This window comes from Triticum urartu, chromosome 3A, assembly GCF_056163025.1.
Source record: "Triticum urartu cultivar PI428250 chromosome 3A, HENAU_Tu73, whole genome shotgun sequence".
NCBI classification, from domain to species: Eukaryota; Viridiplantae; Streptophyta; class Magnoliopsida; order Poales; family Poaceae; genus Triticum; species Triticum urartu.
The window spans coordinates 503,625,143-503,646,300 of NC_141875.1; the positions used below are offsets into that span (position 1 = coordinate 503,625,143).

At 45.8% G+C, this 21,158-nt stretch overlaps 3 protein-coding genes across 3 annotated transcripts; 1 reads left to right on the forward strand and 2 right to left on the reverse strand.

Moving 5' to 3' along the window:
* Nucleotides 1-782: 782 nt before the first annotated feature.
* LOC125544677 (uncharacterized) lies at nucleotides 783-3,788 on the reverse strand. The gene is made up of 2 exons (XM_048708425.2): nucleotides 3,238-3,788; nucleotides 783-1,060 (listed from the first exon to the last, which is right to left on the reverse strand). The coding sequence occupies exons 1-2, from the start codon at nucleotides 3,726-3,728 to the stop codon at nucleotides 883-885; spliced, it is 669 nt and encodes a 222-aa protein (XP_048564382.2). The 5' UTR covers nucleotides 3,729-3,788; the 3' UTR covers nucleotides 783-882.
* Nucleotides 3,789-6,061: 2,273 nt separating this feature from the next.
* LOC125544678 (NADPH-dependent diflavin oxidoreductase 1) lies at nucleotides 6,062-11,264 on the forward strand. Its single transcript, XM_048708426.2, has 12 exons — nucleotides 6,062-6,460; nucleotides 6,541-6,618; nucleotides 6,711-6,815; nucleotides 7,205-7,296; nucleotides 7,433-7,614; nucleotides 7,711-7,799; nucleotides 8,725-8,799; nucleotides 8,888-8,998; nucleotides 9,347-9,481; nucleotides 9,622-9,741; nucleotides 9,897-10,113; nucleotides 10,275-11,264. Exons 1-12 carry the CDS (start codon nucleotides 6,281-6,283, stop codon nucleotides 10,793-10,795), a joined length of 1,905 nt encoding a protein of 634 aa, XP_048564383.1. The 5' UTR covers nucleotides 6,062-6,280; the 3' UTR covers nucleotides 10,796-11,264.
* A 3,377-nt stretch (nucleotides 11,265-14,641) lies between these two features.
* LOC125544679 (BURP domain-containing protein 3) lies at nucleotides 14,642-17,292 on the reverse strand. The gene is made up of 3 exons (XM_048708427.2): nucleotides 17,134-17,292; nucleotides 16,395-16,509; nucleotides 14,642-16,307 (listed from the first exon to the last, which is right to left on the reverse strand). Exons 1-3 carry the CDS (start codon nucleotides 17,173-17,175, stop codon nucleotides 14,944-14,946), a joined length of 1,521 nt encoding a protein of 506 aa, XP_048564384.2. The 5' UTR covers nucleotides 17,176-17,292; the 3' UTR covers nucleotides 14,642-14,943.
* Nucleotides 17,293-21,158: the final 3,866 nt, after the last annotated feature.

Genomic DNA, 21,158 nt, shown 5'->3' on the forward strand with positions numbered 1-21,158 from the left:
TGGAGGCAAGCGGGTGTGGGAGTAGGAGGACTAGATAGATTTGTGAGACATTGATCTATGTGTAATGGTTGGTGTGGGAGTCCCGGCGGTTGATGTTCGCATCGACTAACGGATTCTTGTAATTATTTTGCTCTCTTCTATAAAAATATGGTATGCCATTGATGTATTCTCGATTTTTTTATTTATGAACCACCTCATTACGGGTGTGCCATGCCAGTCAATGACATCATGAGAAGCATTGAATAATGTTCAGCTTCTGGTAGAGGCTCTAACGTATGTAGAAGCCACTTCTTCTCAGTATCCAGCATCATAGTAATACTTGGCAATGTCCAAACTCCAGCCATTGTATCCCATAGTACTCGTGACAAAGGTGCGGCGACAGAGGGCATGTAAACATCCTCAGGTTCATATTGGGCATAGGTCGCTTGTCTCTAGTCCCAGGACGTGCTTATTCCTCCACGTTGGCAGTGAATCAGTAGCGACTCGCCATGCAAAATTGCGTACTATTGGGGGGACATCCGATGACAAGATAAGTCACTCATCAGTGAAACAAATTTTAGATAGTAGTGAGAAAAATATTCTGGACAACTAAAGCATAACAAATACTGTCAAAACATATCCATTTTGTGTCTTATTTTGAATGTATCATTATGAAGAACGTAACAGACAGAGCGATAAGATAAAAACATCATGCATACATACAGTTGTAGTACGCACTGAATTGAGGAAGTAGGCACTTTTTTTTTCTCCTTTACTCCCCCCCCCCCCCCCCCCCCCCCCTACAAGGCTACAAGTTGGCAGCAACTGGTACATACGTATTATACATGTATTTTTGTGGCTTGACCAGGTTATTATGGAAGCTTGCTGGCCGGATGTGGATGGTTAGAATTGGGAGAGGAACTGGAGCTGCTTCAGGATGGGGCCGAGCGCCTCCATGAGCTTCTCGCAGGGGTGGTTGTGCACACCCTCGTACGTGGTCACCACGATGGCCGTGTCCTTGGCCAGGCGCTGCACCTGCTTCTTCACGTTGCATGTGGGATGGGTGCACCGGTAGTAGCTCCTTCACGGTCAGTGGTACAAACTCGAAGAGGTAAGTATAGGAAGTGACATGATAGTAAGTGGGTTAATGCGATGTTTTATCACAGTGATGACGTGTGTAACGTGGACCAGGCACAAATAATGCATGTCAACGCATGTCGTGTGTCAATACTCAATATGCAACAATATCTATATCTCGGTATCTACATCCAACCGGGCTAACCCCTTTCCATTACTTGCACAGCAAAGATACAATGTTATTTACAAGAAATCTAGTAGGAATGCTCGCACTAAAAAAGAACTGCTGCTAGGAACACATCGTCTTTGATAAATGTGTGCCGAGATCTCCTTCGGAAGTAGTTTGTGTTATGTGCTCGTTTCTTTTATTTTGGGCAGGTCTACAAAACGAAGAGGGCAAGTTAACACTGGAAGACAGCGGGACTATAAGTTGATGAACAGGGCACCGGCGCTGGTGCATGTGGTGAATCTAGAAGATCTTATGATGATTTTTTTTTTCCCGAAACGGATCTTATGATGATTGTCATGCTCACACTTGTGAGTGATATACATGTATATCATCATAGTTTATTTAGAAGATTTTGTACCTTAATGGCGTTGACTATTCCTTGACAGACATGTTGCGGATCACCCTTTAGTTGTCCCCGTGGTGGTCGCTTGGGCAGCCAGGAAGGCCAATGATATTGTGTGCTCTACCAAACTATTTCTAGTTTTTTTTTTGTAAGTGTAAATAAGGGAGTGTTCACAAAATTGCTGTATCAGTATGTTTAAACTCTTTACAATTATACGAAAATGTCTTTTAGATGTCATTTCATAAATATATGAAATTCACCGATTAGCTCGATATATAATGTGTTGATTACCTCTGGCTTTAGGTGTTGAAGTAGGCACATTTGAAAACTTTGTACACCTATGGAAGTTAATATTTTTGTGTGGTATGTATTACGAGGACATTTTCTTGATTCTCATTTTGCTTCTCTTAATTGGTCAATCACCGTCGTATGTTTGGGAGCTGGCTTGATGGGATCCCGTGAGCATGCACTAGGATCACTTATTCACATTAGTGTTAATTAGCACCTTGTGTTTGGTTTTGCCATACTGATGTTGGTTTGATAAAAAAGAAGAATGTTCCTAATAATCCTATGCAGGCTATGTTCTTATCTATGATCTTTTTTTTGTAGATGTTGTAGCAAGTGGACCAGCATTAGATAATGAAGGAGGGTAGCAACAACTTGAAACCAGTTATCGTATTTTCTTGCATTTTTTATAGGCTTTGGCGTATTCGTTAGCGGGCGGCGAGGACTATACATGGTTGTAATTGCAAAAATTCAGGAAAATGCAGAGAGAGAGAGAGAGAGAGAGAGAGAGAGAGAGAGAGAGAGAGAGAGAGAGAGAGAGAGAGGGTAGGCGATGGTTGCGGCGACCATTGGTTTCCAGTCGATAAACATTTTGCAGGTCAACCATATTCAAACAATCAATGCCGGATTGTTGGCGCACCCGAGACTAACCTACAACGGATACGTCATGCGCATCCATTCATGCATGTAAAGTTTACATGCATGGAAGATTCAGTACTCACGATCGCCGTGACTATTTGAGCGTGCACGTTTGCACAACTCCCTTATTTACATGGAAGACAGTTTACATTTATGTTTAAACTCTTTACAATTATACGAATAAGTACCGGAGTAGTTCGGTAGTGTAGGGCCGAATATGGCTATGCTTAACCAGTTAGGGCATCTTCAACAGGTTGTATGTTAGTCTTGTTGGTAAAATATCCATGTCATCAACCAAAAAGCTATCATACATCTACTTCAATGGGTTGTATGCAAGCTATCCAATAGATGGTGAAAAAATAAATGTGGTTGCTCTCTACTTCACCTTGGAGCTTGTGCAAAGATTGTTGGTTAATCTACATACAACTTTGCTCTCTTTCCACATTTAATACATGCCACATCATCACTATGTCCTATGTGACAAATTTACCAACACCTATCTTACAACTGTTGAAGATGCCCTTAGACGCATGATCGATGCATGCATGCAAATCTAGGGTGCATGAATATTCATCCTGGCATCGGTGCATGTAATCTAGTGCATATATGAGTACTTAGACGCAGACACGCGCATGACTATCAGGATTAATAATAGTACAGAGAAACTTAATTGAACGAACCATACCTAGGGTTGGAGCTGTTCTTGACGGCCTTCTGCCCGTACTTCCTCCAGCGGTAGCCGTCGTCCAGGATATCGTTCTCGCTCCTCGTCTGGAACGCGAACCGCGGCTTGCTCGCCTTCTTCTTCCCCGATCTCCCGGCGCTTCCCTTCGCTTTCTCCTTGTTACCACTTCCGCTCCCACCCGCCTCGCCGTCGTTCTCCCCGCTCTGATCCGCCTGCACGGCCTCCTCCTCCTGCTCCGGCGGAGCCACCGGCCCCGTCTGGAACAGGGACGACCAGTTCACGTCCCCCATCGCCGGCTGAAGGGTCAGAGCAGGAGGAGTACACGGCCACGGGGGCGGGGTCAGCTGCTGGAGCGCTGCGGCGAGCGGGCTGTGCTGACCGTCCGACGACGAGGCCAGCGGTGACGCGAGTGGCGGCGGTGTCGACGGCGCCGAGAAGTAGGGGAAGGGAGGGAACGTGTGCGCCTCGTCGTCTCCGTGGAGACCATCCATCTCCAAGCTACGCGTGATCTCAAAGGTCGGCTGGGTGAGACTTGGTACATAGTGTGCGTCTTCGATTTATAAAGGTGTAGGGTTTACTGCTCTGCCTTGCAGATGTGCACGTACGTGTGAATATGTGAAAGAGAAGACACTCGATGCGGAGAGGGAGTTGTGCAAACGTGCACGCTCAAAGCCGGGAGAGAGAGAGAGAGAGAGAGAGAGCAGTATGAGCATGCAACCATATCCCAACTAACAAAATTGGTTCAACCGCCCCGTCCGTCCCTGTAAAATGCATATGCATGGCGGAAGCTTGCCGAATACTGTCCCCGTAAAAGAAGAGTAGCACCCCAATCGATCCACGTAGTACCCGTAAACTACGTAGTATAACGAAACGTTGAAAATGACAAGTTCACGACGCTAATCTTTCCGTTTACTTTCGAGCACACAAGGTTACACTGATTTGTTTTTAGATCCTTACTCTCACCATCGATGTCATGTATAAACTGTCTGTACTGTTCTTCTACTTTGAGTATGCGGGTACACCGGTATTTCCATGGCTCAGTGGTTAGGCATGCAGCCGTGTAATTAACCTGGGCATCCGGCTCTGTTTCACGACTCATGTTGCATAGGTACCGTACCCTTTATTTTTTACGAGGATTGTAATTTCTAGTATTTGTATTTGAAAGGATACATGCATCCCTAATTGATATTGAAGTTGAAGAGAAATGAAATTCTCTCATAAAAATCTCTGTGTGCTTCGTGTAGTCACCGGCGGCGTTGTTATCCTCGATGTATCGGTTAGGTTCTAGATGTGGGATCGAAGCTGGCACCCACTTCGCGTGTGGTCGGGGGAGGGTGTTTGTTTCTTGTCATTGAGATGGATATGATTGTCAACATCAGCAACAATGGTGCTTGAGGAACCCCTTGTTATGCCTTCACGCGGGAACATGGTGACCAGGATGTTATTCCCTACAGGTCCATTGATCTGTCGTTGTTCGCTCGCTCTCTACACATTTTCGATCTCTTTTTTTCCTTTTCTTTTCTTTTTTTTTTACGTTTTTCTCTAGTTTTTTTGTTTGGTTTTCTTATTCCTTCTCTGTTTTTTGATTTTTTCGTTGTTATACTTCATTTTTCTTTGGTTTCTCTTTGTTTCTTTCATGGTTTTTACCGGTTTGTGTTTCTTTCTCATTTTCCCTCTGTCTTCGGATTTTGTTTCTTTCTTTGTTTTCATTTTTTTGTTTTCTTTATCGTTTTTCACTATTTTCCATAATTTTTCCATTTATAGATTTTTATTGTATTTTTTGTTTATTATTTTTTTATTTTTATCTGTATCTTTTGGTTTCCATTCTACATTTTTCGTATCTGTCAAGATTTTTTTTCTAATATATGTTTAACATTTTTCAAATACAATTTTTTAGGTCATATTTTTCTATACACATATTTAGCATTTTTTAAAAATCTTGATTAACATTTTGCAAATATAGGATACTTTTTTTAACAAAACGGTAAACATTTTTACACACATTAAAAAACATTCAGATGCTTGATTATTTTTTTCAAATACAGGATTAAAATTTTTCTCTACATATTTAACATTTTTCAAATACTTGATTAGCATTTTTGAAATACAATGTTAATAGTTTTTAGTATGTGATCAACATTTTCCTATATACATTAAGTTTTTCAAATGTTTGATTAACATTTTTAGAATATAATTTTAACATTTTAAAATACAATACAAGATTATTTTTTCTTAATACATGGTCAAATTTTTTTCTATACACATTAGAAAATTGTGAAATGCTTGATTCACATTTTTAGAATACAATTTTAACATTTTTAAATACAAATATACAATACAAGATTATTTTTTCTTAATGCATGGTCAACATTTTTTCTATACACATTAGAAAATTGTGAAATGATTGATTCACATTTTTCAAATACTTATTTTAACATTTTTCAAATGTTTGATTAATTTTTTTAAAATACATGATCATATTTTTTCACACACATTGTATATTTTTTGTATACATTTTCTGTATACATGAGAACATTTAACATTTTTCAAATACTTGGTTAAAATTGTTTAAAAATGTTTTATGTAAAATGTTTTTTGTGTTATATTTATTTAGAATACTTGGAAGTATAAAAGAAGTAAAAAATTGAAAAACGTGAAAATTAACCAAGTAACGAGGCTTCCGTAGGTCTCGCGGTAAGCGAGATAGGGGGCGCTCTCGAAACAAAAATGCTACACTTACGGGATTCTAGTACGGACTGGCTTCACGGACTGCTCTCTCGCCAATCAACCCTCTTGATTTTCGCTGGTGGGACCTCTCCTCCTTAATCTTCTCCAACCATAACTCTTCCGTGCGTCCGTAACCGAAATTCTGCGGAAATACGTCCGTAAGTCTAGCATCTCTGCTCGAAAATCTGGTTTGACGCGAGAAGCTGGCCGCCGGCAGGCCGCGGAAGAGTCGGGAAGTTGGCGGCCGTGGTCCGTGGAGCACTCCCGAAGGGCCCCTGAAGCCAAACCAAACTCCACGCATAACCTTTTCTGACTCATGGGGCCCTCTCCGTCGCCGCCGCAGCCGCCACCGCCGCTTCCGGCGACCGGCCGCCTCCTCGTGCTCTACGCGTCGCAGACCGGCAACGCCATGGACGCCGCCGAACGTGTTGTGCGCGAGGCCGAGCGCGGTGGCTGCCCGGCCGTCGACGTCCTCTCCATGGACAGCTTTGACCCCGTAAGCTCCTAACCCTAGAAAACTCACCCCGCAACCCTTCCATCTGAGGTCATCTGAAGCCTTCTTCTTTCTCTGTGCAGAGTTGCTTGCCGGGCGAAAGGTCCGTGGTGTTCGTCGTGTCCACCACGGGGCAGGGCGATCCCCCGGATTCCATGAAGGTAAGGGAAATTGAGAATACATTTTTGTTTGCAAGTTTGTCAATTTTGGTTTGTTAATTGAGCATTTTTACATTGGGTTTCGCATGTGACAGGGGTTTTGGAGATACCTTCTTAAGAAGGACCTTGGTGCCAGGTGGCTGGAAGGGCTCCGTTTTGCCGTATTTGGGCTCGGCGATTCGGGCTACCAGAAGTACAATGTTAGTCTTCTGATGACAAGGATATTGTAGCTTGCTATTTTGCTTTTTAAGATAATGATGATGTGCCGTGATTTGTTAAAATTATCTGTAGTTCACTGTTTTCGGGGATTTAACTTAATTATGAATAGAAGTAGAACACTCGTTTGCGCCATGTAAGAAACGGATATGAAAAACTGTACATGACGGCTATGTGTTCTGAACTGGCATTTGCTGCATGCTCAACCATGCTCATTTCTCATTGCTACTTTGCTGCATGCTGTATGCTGCATGTTCTAAACAGTAGTAGTAGGTTTTGCCCTTTGTTGCTCATGCATCATGACTTCTGTTTCTTAAAATCTTACTGGCTTCTTGTCTCTGTTTTCCTGCTCACTGTTGCATACACACTGCAGTTACCTGCAAAGAAGATCGATAGAAGGCTTTTACAACTTGGTGCAGAAATAATCATAGAGATAGGCTTGGGAGATGACCAACACCCTTCAGGGTATGATGATATTCATTTGCATGTTTTGGGGAAGTCTAATGTCATATTTTGCTGGTTATCTAAATCTTAAGCATTATTTTTTCGTATTGGAAATAAATTTCTCAAAGTCACCTGAGATTATTTTGTTGTATGTCAGATATGAAGGAGCTCTAGATCCTTGGTTGCTGTCTTTGTGGGAATCGCTGAATAAAGCAAATCCGTCACTTCTACCAAGAATAACTGATATCATTAATCCTAATTTGAATTATTTGGGGGATTCAAAGATCGAAGTCATATATTACTCTTGCAATGATACCCCTCCAGATTCCATTGTTTCAGGTCTGAGCTGTCGTCAATCATTCTAATGTTAGCGATAACCTGTAAACAGTTGTATAATGTCTCTTCTAAAGATTATGTCTGTCATTTTTTCATCAGACTCCAAGAAATTAATCAAGAGAGCACGCTTAATGTCCCCTGCTCTGAAGTTCCATAGTGATGGAGAGCCACAATACATGTTAAAGATGGCACGTTCTGTACCCTCTCCAAGTGTTTAACAGTTTATACCCATTTTTATTTTACTTTTATCGCCCATTTATGGTTGGTTATTTCAGGTTCAGATGATCTAGCAGTTCTAAATATTAGCACACATTCATCTCTAGGGAATCTTCTTTAGTTACATATAAAACTATCCCCTTCTTGTGTCATTACTGAATATAGTATTTGCTCCTGGGAATAACACTATTTAAAGGGTTTGAACTTACTTGTATAAAGTAGACTTCGTCAGCTATAATTTAATTGGGTATTTTGGAGTTTTAACTCTCCTGAACTTACACTGAATTAGTATTTATGTATGCATAAGACTGGAGTAGATTTCCTGTTGGCTGGCAAGGCACCTTATGCTGGATTTAGCTTATTTGACCATTTATATTTTCAGTGGGCAGTTTTCACCATAGACAAGCTCTTTTTTGTGGGGAAAAAAGAGTGGACACTGGACAACAGTCGACCATACACAATTTTTTTCTTTTTCATTACCATAGGAAAGCTCTGATTGCAAAGGCAAGCTCTATAGCACTAGTTGATGCCCTGTTGTTCCGTAGACACTTAAACTGTCCATTCTGCTGCGAGAAGCTTGCCACTAACTGTGCATGCCAAGCTCAAGTTGCAGTTCTATGTCATGAACGTGATGCTCCTTTGCTCAGGAGGTTCGGCTTGCACGGGGAGATATTTACCATGCTAAAAAAGTCGAACCTTATTAAACAAGAGTAATGAATAATCTATGGGTGGTAGTATGATAAACAACAGACTGGGGATAGTTATGGTTCATTGTGGGGATGCTCCTCCTGTTCTGTGAGTATATAATAGGTTGTTGATGTAAAAATTGTTGTAATTTAGTCGATCCATCTTTATTCTTTTAGTTCATGTCACTGATGATCCTGCTTACCTTTTTAGGTAACAAATCAGCGTTTGACTAAGGAGGATTATGAGAAAGATGTGCGCCACTTTGAATTGGAAGATCCATCTTCAGTGCGTTCTTTGTTCCATATGATGTTAGCTCACAGTCATCTTGTTAATGTGAAGAGGTTGTAAGATTGTTTATTTTTTGCCATGTTAGGGGATCAGCTATCAAGTTGGCGATGCGTTAGAAATTCTACCAAGTCAGAATCCATCAGCTGTTAATGCTTTCATTGAACGCTGTAACTTGGATCCAGATTGTTACATAACGGTAGGTTGATCTGTTTTGTTTTATCTGCTTGATTTAGTTTCTTGTACGTTTGTGTTTCCTCCGGCACTGACTTAACTTCCTTTAGTATCTCGGTCCATAGTAGTATCTGTCTGCGCATTGTTTGTTGCAAAATTAAATACAACTGCTTTAACTGGGTCATTGCTTTTGTAGCAAGTTATGGTTTATATTTCCTACATCCTTTTTCTTTCTTTCTCGAATACATGATTATTAAGTTTATCAATAAAGGGGAGAAAACTAGAGATACTTGTGCCTTTTTATATCTTATCAACTAGTCAACCTGTTGCAGTTATTTAGCTAACTAAAAAAGAGACTATTTTGTTTGCCCAGATTAGAGCAAAGGGAGGGGATGAAGTTCCCAACGGTTCACTTCTGAATGGCTCGATGGGTCGCATCAAGTTAAGCACCTTTGTTGCTTTGACAATGGATGTTGCATCAGCTTCCCCTCGTCGGTATTTCTTTGAGGCAAGAACAGCTACCCTGAATGCTTTATCCCATGCACTTCCTTTCTAGCTGTTGATAGCTAATGGATGCCAGTGATATCCTGATTTATATGGCTAATGAGTCATCTTTGATGTTCACACAACTTCAATTTTCTGTTGTAGATCATGAGCCATTTTGCAACAGCTGAACATGAAAAGGAAAGGCTTCAGTATTTTGCTTCTCCTGAAGGTAGAGATGACCTCTACCAGTACAATCAAAAGGAGAGTCGGACTGTTCTAGAAGTAAGTTATGTCTTAACTGGAGATTTTCTATATGCCGTTCTTGCAATACAAAAAATTAGTGTGTGCAAGTTATACCATTTATATGACAATAGGCCATTGTCTTTGGAATTTTTTTCATGGTTGAACCGTGAGATATGGTTTTGTGCTACTTTTAGGTACTGGAGGATTTTCCCTCGGTGCACATGCCTTTTGAATGGCTGGTGCAACTAACTCCTCCATTGAAGAAACGGGCCTTTTCCATATCATCATCGCCATTAGTACATCCAAATCAGATACACTTGACTGTTAGTATTGTATCATGGCTTACTCCTTTCAAGAGGACAAGGCAGGGTCTCTGCTCCACATGGCTGGCAGGTCTCAGTCCAAATGAAGGTATGCATTGTTTCTTTCCTTCTGTTCTTTTCCTGGATGTCACTGCTCCTGCTCCTGCTGTAATAACATTTACTTTCACTTTAACTTAGTACATGTACCCATTCACCCTGAAGAAAAAAAAAACATTGACCTCTCTTAATTGTCACTTTGTTTATGTGCAGAAAATCTTATACCATGTTGGGTACACAAAGGATCCCTGCCTCCTCCCAAGCCATCGATTCCTCTTGTACTTATTGGACCAGGAACAGGATGTGCACCATTTCGAGCATTTGTGGAGGAAAGGGCTGCACAGAGTGCGAGAGAATCAACAGCTCCCATTCTGTTCTTTTTTGGCTGTAGAAATGAAGACAACGATTTTCTGTACAAGGACTTCTGGTTGAAGCATGCCCAGGACAAGGGAGTGCTGTCCCTGAAAGAGGGCGGTGGTTTCTTTGTTGCCTTTTCCAGGGATCAGCCTCAAAAGGTCTATGTACAACATAAGATAAAGGAGCAGAGTGCAAGAGTGTGGAACATATTATGCTCTGGGGCTGCAATATACGTTGCAGGGTCTTCTACCAAAATGCCTGCTGATGTTACAGCTGCACTAGAAGAAGTTATCCGCCAAAAAGGTGGTGAGGCTGCTTCAGGATGGCTCAGGAAACTGGAAAGGGCTGGTAAATTTAACATTGAAACGTGGTCGTGATTTTTCAGTCAAACAGGGCAAGAAAGTATGTGCGAACAATCTATCGTGCTCTGCAGTTATTTATGGGGTAGCAATTCAGCGTAGATCAAAGATTTCAAGAAAGTAGATGTATATCTGCACATAAATACAGATAAACAATCATTTATTCTTCGACAGTAAAAATCACATGGGAAATCAAACACATCCCCTGTTTCACTGTTGTATCTGTATTCGGGATGATGTAGGTTTGGTTCAAAGATGAAGAGTGGTGACTTAATTTTATGAAGTGGGATGAAAACAAGTGAAATCAGGTGAGAGCAGTAGTTGCTGTATTTGACGTGGTTTTAATTTGTGACACTCTGTTCAATTTGTCGACCTTATGATGTAGGAGTATTATCTAATCTGTACTCAGTGGCCAGTCTTGAATATTTACTATGACGCCCTATGATCATTCAGGATTTCCGTTTGAAGAGTTAAACTTGCAGTATCATTCGAGACAGGCTGAATGCCCGTTCAGCCATCTGCATATATGTTTGTCCTTGGTTCTTCTGTCTTTGTTTTCCTTGGTATTAATTTCTTACACCTTTAGGCCTCCTTTGGTTTGGAGGAATTTCATAGGAATTTTAGAGGATAGGATTCTTATAGGATTTTTTCCTTTAGAGCCCTTTGGTTCATAGGAATAAATTTTTATTCCTACATAGGATTGGTTCCTATCCTCCACATTTCATAGAAAAATAAAAATGAGCCTAGACTCAATGAAAAAATTTCTTTGGTGTCAATCAAATGACATCTTGTTTCCTATTCCTACTCATAGAATTTGAGATACATGCCATCTCATTTCCTACAAAATTTCTATTTCTATGATAATCCTATCCTATGAACCAAAAGAGGCCTTAACCTTTTCTTCTCATAATTGCTTTCCTGGCTGTGGCCATGGAATAGGGTGAGATAACATTGAATAAAACGGTGGCATCTTGATTGTCTGGTTCGTTGGCGAGATCTATTTCAGCTCTACAGACGAGTCTTAGAGCATCTCCAACAGGCGCGCTAAACAGGCGCCTCGCCGTAAATAGACTCACTTTAGCGTGCACAATCCGGCGGATGGCTTCAGCGGGCGCGCAATAACCGCGCGCGTGGTATAAGCAGTTGGGCACGCGGCAGGAAGCGGTACCCCCCGCGGTGTATTTGCGACCCCCGCTTCCGCGCGCGACACACTCGCTCGCTCTGTCTTCTCCCGCTCCAAAGCCCCGCGCGCGCCGGTGCCGGCGACCTGCACCCATGGACGCACGTGCCGGCACCCCGCTCACTCCGTCCTATAGCCGCGACCCCCCCCCCCCCCCCCCCCGCCGCCGCCGTCGCCGCCGCCGCAAACCCTAGCCCCAGTGGCGTTGGCCTCGCCTCCGCCGGAGCTCCTCCGACCATCGGCCTCGCGCGCGGCCTCTTCATGCCGCCGCGGATGACCTCGGCGGCGGGTGGCATCGCGCCGGCGCCGGCCCGAGCCGCCGCCCCCTCCTCCTCAAAGCTCCCCAATGCGGCGCCGCCAAAGAAGGGCAAGACATCGGCGAAGAAAAACAAGGCGGCGGACGGCTCCGGCACCTCCAAAGCGAGGAGGAAGAAGCTTGTGGGGCGTGCGATGAGCGCGGCGGCCGCCGAAGCGCCGGCGAGCTCACTCGTTGAGCCGGCGGCCGGCGCGCACAACATGTTCGACGAAATGCCTCCAAGGTAAAAAAATTCTAACTTTTCATTTTTTTGTTATTTTTTGAATGCACTCACATATAGATAGCTTATTTGTATTGTGCAAAAAAATTTGTAGTCTCAATGATGATGCATACATGTCCACGATGGGTGTTGGCTCCAACAATTCGCATTGGTCTCAAACCAATGACATGCATTTCGAAAACCATGAGTTCGAGGTGGACGAGGAGGGTGAGGGCATTGTCGACGCACCGAAAGGAAGAGCGGGCAATTACAGCAACGCCGATGACATCTTACTATGCAATACTTGGTTGCAAGTGTCGAGGGATCCATCTGTTGGAGGTCATCAAAGTAGAGATGATTATTGGCTTCGGATGAAGGAACACTGATGTTCGCAACGTGAGTGGAATTGACCGCTCCGGCCGATCACTTAGGTCCCGGTGGTCGACAATCAATTCGGATTGTCAAAGGTGGGCGGCCTGTCAAAAGGCGGTTGACACGTTGAACCCAAGTGGCACAAATGACGCGATAGAGTAAGTGGCATTTCATACATGTTCATCTACTTGTTGGTGGTGCTAACTTGTTTTGTTTTCATGTAGTACAACATTGCGCAAAACTTGTTCAAAGAAGAGGAGAGGAAAACCAAGAAGGGGAAGATCAAGAAAGGAAGGGTATTTGCTTTGCCTCATTGCTATGAAGTGTTGAAGGATGATGAGAAATGGAAGAAGCGTGAAGATTTGGATGATTTGCATTTGAGCAACAAACGAAAGCGAACAATTAAGTTGGATGATGATGATGATGAGGAGGAGGATGCATGAAGTGATGACGGCAAGAGAAGTCCCACACCCAACTCGGTTTCATATTCAAAGCCAAAGCGACCGGATGGGTGCAAGAAAGATAAAACCGAAAAGAAGAAGAGGAAAGGAGATGATGAGCTCAAAAATGCTATAAAAGCAATTGTGAAGGCAAGAAAAGAAGCCAACAAGGTGAGGAAAATGGCAAGGAACCAAGATGCCCCGGCCGAGGAGAGGAGGTTGGCAGCCGAGGAGAGGAGGGTGGCGGCCGAGGAGAGAAAGGTGGCTTTGGAGGAGAGGAAGGTGAGCAATGAGGAGCGTACTAAATTGTTGGAATGGGAGAAGCACTTGTTCTTCTTGGACACATCTAACCTCAATGTGGCGCAAATGGAGTATGTCAATCTAGCCCGTGAAGAAGTCTTGATCCAAAAAAGAGCCATGGTTCGTGCAATGGGTGGCGGTGGCATCGGCGCCATGGGTGGCGTTGGCCTCGGCGCCATGGGTGGCGGTGGCTTCGGCGCCATGGGTGGCATGGGTGGCTTGGGTGGCTTCGGAGCTCCCGCCGACGCTATGGCCACCATGGGAGGCATGAGTTTTGCTTCTCTCATGGGAGGCATGGTGCACCTCCGGCCGCTATGGGCGGAATGTCTTTCAATGTGCCTCCTCGCACACATTCCCATGAAGATGCCGTTGAAGATCTTGCCAACACCGTCGGAGCTTCACGTGATGCGGTGCGCGATGAAGAGAGGGAGGAAGATTCATCTTCGGAGGCAGAAGAATCGTCTTCCGAAGATGAGGACGAGGACGAAGACGAGGACGAGGAATGATGTGTCTTTCATTTGTGTATTGAACTTGATTTGCATTTTGAACTTGGTTGGATGAACTTGTGGGCATGATTTTAAACTTGTGGGCATGAACTTTTTTTCATCAACTTGTTTGTGTGAAATTTTGTGTTGAAAATGTTCATCATTTTATGTTGAAAATGCCATATGCAATGCACTGGCGAGTCGCGCGCGCTGCATTTTTGCGCGCTGCTGGAGCAGGCGCTGCGCGTCGCGCCAAATCAGACGATGCGCGCGCGGCAAATCTGTTTTTTGCGCGCCGCGTGTCCGACGCCTGTTGAAAATGCCCTTAGGGCCTGCTTGGTACCGCTCTGCTCTACAACTCCGGTAGCGGAGTTGGTGGAGCTGCAGTTCAAAACGACGAAGTTGCAACTTTCCTATTCCAGGATTCCAGAGTTATTACTGAACAGGGCCTTAGTTGGCGCCTTCCATATTTGAATTCCCATGCTCTGTCTGGTTAAGTTGACGATCAAGAGAAGTTTTTCTTACATCATTGATCGATTTTGAAATGGAGAAATAGCATAGATCGACGATGATGAAAGAAGGGTAAATAAGTACCAGTCTGTTTATTGCATCAACGTGCTAAACTATACAGCAAACAGCCCACACTCCGTACAAGCTGGCGATACTGGCAACGCCATCCAAATACAATAGGCAACAACAACGGAAATGTATGCCAGGATGCAAGATACCATATACTCATAAAGTCATAATATAGGACACAGCAGCGTCTGCAGAAGCTAGAACGTAAACGAACGCAGGCATCATCCAAATTCAAATAGCAAAGCACTGAACTGTATGGTGCTTACGAACGAACGGCACAGATCCGGGGGCTTCTTCAGCCGCTGCGGGTCCAGACGACGTGGTCCTGCGGCAGGAAGTGGCACACCGGCGCCCCGCCGGGCTTCACCTTGAGCACCTGGAACGCGACGTGCCTCGGGTTCCAGCCGGCCGTGTTGGCGTGGCACACCGCCACGGCCTCCACCGCCGTGCCGTCCTTGCCGACCATCGACACCGTGTACGCCCTCGTCGCCCGCGTCAGGTGGCACGCGAACACGGCGTACGCGTACGGCTCCGCGTGGCAGGCCACCAGCTGGTCGGCCCCCGCCGCGCGCCTCACGCCGGCCATGGTGTACTCCTGCTCCGGCGACCCCTCCTTCCCGACCACCGTGGAGGCGGCCCTCACGTGGCTGGTCCCCAGGCTGGACGTGGCGAAGTCCACCATGGACTCCAGCGACGTGGCGCACGACTTCTTCTCCCCCTTGGCTGCCGTCGCCTCGCACTCGCGCAGCGTCTGCTTCATCTCCGCCGCCTCGGCGGAGTCCGGCGCCACCGAGAAGCGGCTGAGGATCTCGGGGACCTTCTCCGACGAGAACGGGATGGCGTCGGCCTCGCTTCTCGGCAGGAACTTCTCGCCGGCGCCCGGGGTGGCCATGAAATGGACCTTCATCTTCTTCCCGGCGTGCAGATCCTTCTCCAGGAAGAAGAGCGCGGCGCTGGGGTCGTCGTGCAGCTGCGTCTCCGTCGCGGCGTAGTTGTATATGAAAGGCGAGACGTTGACGTGGACAGGCTTGCCCCGGGGTTTGCCGCCTGGCTTGCCGTAGCCAGGCCTGACGTTGACGCCGACGCCGCCCTTCCCGACGCCGACCGTGGTGCCGCCTGGCTTACCGTAGCCGGGCTTGACGTTGACTCCGACGCCGCCCTTCCCGACGCCAACGGTGGTGCCGGTGCCACCAGGCTTGCCGTATGCAGGCTTCACGTTAACGCCGACGCCACCTTTCCCGACGCCGACGGTGGTGCCGCCGCCAGGCTTCACGTTCACGCCGACGCCTCCCTTCCCTACTCCGACCGTGGTGCCGCCGGGCTTGCCGTAGCCAGGCTTGACGTTGACGCCCACGCCGCCTTTGCCAACGCCGACCGTCGTGCCGCTGGGCTTGCCGCTGCCAGGTTTGACGTTGACGTCCACGCCGCCCTTGCCAACGCCCACGGTTGTGCCCCCGGGCTTGCCGTAGGCAGGCTTGACGTTGACACCCACGCCGCCCTTGCCGACGCCGACCGTAGTCCCGCCGGGCTTGGCGCTGCCAGGCTTGACGTTGACGCCGACGCCACCCTTGCCAACATCGACCGTCGTGCCGCCGGGCATCCCATGACCCGCGTCGACATGGACACCGCCCCAGCCGACGTTCACCGACGTGCCTCCGGCTGTGGAAAGCAGGGAGAGGCGGAGAAGGGTCAATGCTTTCCCGTGTACCGAAGCTGTTTGCTTAAGAGATGTAGAGTTTAGTATACCTTGATTGTTTAGGAGTTGAGAGAGGGAGCTTGGCATAGGGGTGTTGGGAAGAGCAGACTTCCAGTATTGCTCCGGAGCACGAGCTGCATGGGCATGGCTTCCTACCGACGCAATCTGCATGCAAATTATATAGTCAGTTTCGACGGAGTATTTGAGATCATCAGCGATTAACACTTTGATGAAAAAAATTGCTCCTCTCATGATGTATACACATAATAGTGTACTGTCACTCTCGAACCTTGATCCCTTTGCTCTATCACGGGACTGGTAGAAACATATATCAGCTTAACAAATCTAGCAAAATCACAGTAGCCTACAGGTTGAACACCTTGTATATGTCACACATAAAGCTTTTGATTTTCACGTAATCGACTTTTTAGCACATAGTACTAGCTTAATAGGAACGAGATTGCTAAATCTCAGTCGAGGCATAGCACATAGCACACTATTATTTTGGGTATTCTTCTTCATGTAAACACCATTTTATACTCTTTAAATTAGTATAAATCGCTATGTTGTTCTTTTCCTTTTTTTCAGATGTAGAGCACCATATGTTTTGGTTGCTACTCGAATAAGCATGGAACTAGCTAGGAAGAACAATAGAGCAGAGCAATATGCCTCCCACGAGAAGTAGAGTAGGAGAAATGAAGAACACAACCACGTCTACATGCAGGTGTGTTGGAGATAGATGAATAAATTAGGGACGGAAAACGAAGGGCATGGTAGTGAGGAACTGACCAGTAGAAAGCCAAGGATGCCGGCGGCGACGAGCCTATCCATGGAGGGCACCAATGAGGAAACTGACGACAGCTCGCAATGTGAGGATGATCTGCTCACTTGGAACTGCCACAAAGAGGAGATGTGTCCTTGTACCGAGCACGAACGCCGATATTTATAGAACCAGGTCAGAGAGTAGATGTAGGTGGTTGCGGGGAATTAATTTGCACAGCTCGATCTATTAACTGCCCCGACGCAAGCAATGCACCACTCCTACAGTGGAGGAGTGTAGCAGCAATGCATCACTGAGTCGCCGCCGGGTGCAGGTACGTAGAATACGTAAGTACAGTACGGTGCAGAACTGGCTGTACGCCGGCCATACGTACGTAGCCAGAGTTGCACCTGCCCTGCATACGAAAAACGACGTGGTCGATGGAGTCGATCAACCGTCCCCGCCTCGCGCGCGCGATGGGATTGAATGTCGGTCGCCGTCGTCGCGCCCCATGCCGATACGGCTCCACCGGCAGCGTGGCGCGCGCCTCCACGTCTTCTTCTCCGGCAGCGGACGGTTGCGCGGGCGGCGAGCGTGACTGCGAGGTCGGTCGTTCGCTCGCCGCCTGACCACTTCACACGTGCTAGCCCTAGCCTGCTACGTATGCTAGAGAGGGTAAGGTAGGATCGAGTATCAGTTTTTCCGATGCCGATTTCCGACCGGAACGCCGAACTGCCGGTCCATGGACCGCACCGGCCCCCATAATGGTCGTCCATCTCCGGTGGTTGCTGGATGCCTGTGTATTGCCCAAAGCACTTATTGAGGGCTGTAGCAGCCATGCTGGCCAGTGTACATACGCTGCACGGGGCGGCTACGAGCTAGGCTACGTTGCCGGGTTGCTGCCCGTCAAGATCGGTGAACAGGGGCAGTGTGGTAGCCGTCCCCATGGGCCATGGCCATGGGGGCTACGAATCCGGTATGCGGGCGTGCTGGTGATGACACCATGATATGCGGGCATCGCGGTCGCAACGTTGAGCGTGGCAAGTCGGAAGGGGCCGGGGGCACTAATGGAGTGTGGAAAATGGTGGCACAGTCGCCCCGTCGCGCTGATAGTTGGGAGTTGGTTGGGGGCAAGCGCGAACTTGACACCGCATGCCGCTTTACGTGCTTCAGGACACCACCTTCCGGCCGCCGGCCGGACCATGTGTTGAAACATGGTTACGGACAAGAGGAAATGACGTCTGTCCAGTCCATTCTAGTACTGCTTTCTGCTATGTTTTAGTACTGCTTTCTTCTAGGTTTTCTCAGTTTTCATACTCCGTAGTACATCGATCGGTTCTACGTACCTAGCAGTGCTTCTAGATTTATGGCTTGCCCCTGGTTTCGAAAGGCTTCGTCATCCAGTGACACATCGATCGGATGTTTAGCTTGCTGGTCTTTGTGGTGGTAATGGGAATGGCCGATATCGTAAGCATGGCTCTTCTCCGGGGAACTATGTGCGATCTTGACATGTGTATGACCGGAACGTTAAATGTACCGTCATTAATTTAGGGTTCAATCTTTGCCATCCCTATCTTCACCGCTGTCTCCCACTTGTCCTGGTATACTGCCACCAGCCCCGAAAGTGATCAAGGTTCAAGAGGAATTATCTTTATCTCGACACCTTGCTCTTTCTGGTGGTTTGCACTTTGCACCCATCTCCTTCCCCTTCCGTTCGGTGCCACGAGGTGCGTTTTCTTGCCATGTTTTTCCGTACCATACACAGTGCAGCTCCGCTGAAAGCAGTACCCGAGCTGCTGCACAAGCAAAGAAGATCAGGCAACGGCTGGTGATGACGGACGGACGGGTGGCCATTACTGATTTCGTATTGCCGCAGAGCACAGCAGAGTATTAACTTGCACTGCTCCTTCAAAAAGGCCGACACATCTTCAAACCACCCGGGTCCGAGTCTGACGAGGGTGCAGACCGGCGACGTATGAATGCTTGTGATGGCGCCCATATAAATTAACAAGGCACCGTTCATGTTTGGTGGATTCCGCCGTACGCAAGTATGGCCGTTTGATTTGATCCTCGTTGGCTTTGTACGGTCCTCACCGAAACGTGTACGAGTGGAGCTCAAAATGATGGTACGCGCACTTATTTGGCGGGGGCGTCGCAGGGCCCGTCTTAAAGGTTGCTGAGCACGGTTGGTCGTTGGGTGTCAACTGGTAGGCGTCACGTACAAAGTTTAATCGCCACGCAGCGCAGAGCACCTTTTCAAGCCATTGATGTGGTTCCGTGGCAACATCACGTCGTTAGGCTGGTCATAGTGGCAGAGAAAAGGTCCAAAGCTAATCTTAAACTTATATAGACAAAAGCTAGAACCCTGAACTTACAATTCCGGAAATCAGCACACCGAACTCTCTAATTCCGGTCTATTTTCAAGCTTGAAGGAATTTCGTTGGTATTCATTGACGTGGCAAGGACATTAGGACTAATCGGCCGGGCCCATTAGAGCAGTTGCTCGTGCCCTCGCTCTGTTCTGTTTTTTTCTTTCTTTTTTCTTTTTGTTTTCTTTCTTTTATATTTTTGTAATAAAAATAAATATTTTTCAAAATACAAGAACCCATTTATCTTCTATTAGGAGCGACAAAAAATACTAGTGGTTTTATATCCCTGAGCTGTCCTCTATTAGGAGCAGGCAAAAACTACTAGTGATTATATATCCCAGAGTTTGAGAGGACACGAAATCGTGACCGCACACTCGCAGCGGCCGGAACTAGCCAATCGCCCTGAAGGCTGCTAGTGATTATATATCACGCATTGTATATAAGAACATATAGAGGTGTTCATATATGAAATCATTTTTTTTGTTTTTTGAAACATTTGCAATAATAATTTACGAAATTCTAAAAATATTTTTTGAAAAATATGGCACGTTAATATTTTTCCAAATACATTATTTACATTTTAGAAAACTATACGGACATTTTCTTCACATTGTTTAAACATTTTAAAAAGTTTACTCAGGTTTCAATGTTTGTTCCCTTAAAAAACGTTTCAAATAATGTTCACTTTTCCAAAATTGATTGTGTTTTTACAAGAATGTTCATTTTTATATAAAAAAGCATTCAGAATTTTCAGAAGTGCACGCACTTTAAAAAATTGGATAATTCAAAAATAGTTCGGGCCTGCCCTGTTTCAATATTTGTTTGGCCTTACAAAAAATTCAAATCTCGACGCTGCAGTGTGTGGTTAAATAGTTCACGCCTCTTTTTATTGCTGTAACAGCCAATGTTTATAGTGGCTGGCGGGAGGAGTTTAGCATCTCCAGATCACAAGTTTCGAATCTAGCAGAGTTTCTCTTTTTTTCAGTATTTTTATCACTTCGCCAGTTACGTAAAAGTAAAAAATAACGTCGCATCAGTTGGGCCGGCCCAGTTGCAGTGATCCTCTTTTATAGTATTTTTACCTCGCCTGTTACAGAAAAAAAAGCTTCACGTCTGTTGGGCCGGCCCATTCACAACCGCAGTCAACAATCCCACGATTTGACCTGCCACGTCCACAATCCCTTTTTGGGAACACTCTCAAGTTTAAAATAGACCGGGATCAGGGAGTCCTATGTGCCAATTTCCGGATTGAAAGTTCATCGTTTGATTTAGCTTCCATCTACTCCATCTGTTTCAAAATAAGTGACTCGACTTTGTATTAACTTTAGTACAAGTTAGTATAAACTTGAGTCACTTATTTTGAGATGGAGGGAATACAAGTTTAAGTGTAAGATTGATAAAAATGGGCGGCTTGATGCCTGCCTCGGTTCAGCCCCTTCTTATCAAAATCACTAATTAAGGAGTACTCGTTGCAAAGAACACTTCACTTTCCCAGATCGCGAAAAGTGGCGCACATGCAGCGCGCCACTTGTCGCAACCTGAGAGTTTTCCCTTTTTTCGTAGATCCGTTTATTCAAAATGTTTTATCTCTTAAACCGAACGTCCAAATCTCGAACCGTTTTCACCATTGGATTCCTCGCGTCGAGATCTTCAAAACTAGATCCCATGTTGATAGGTTTTGACGA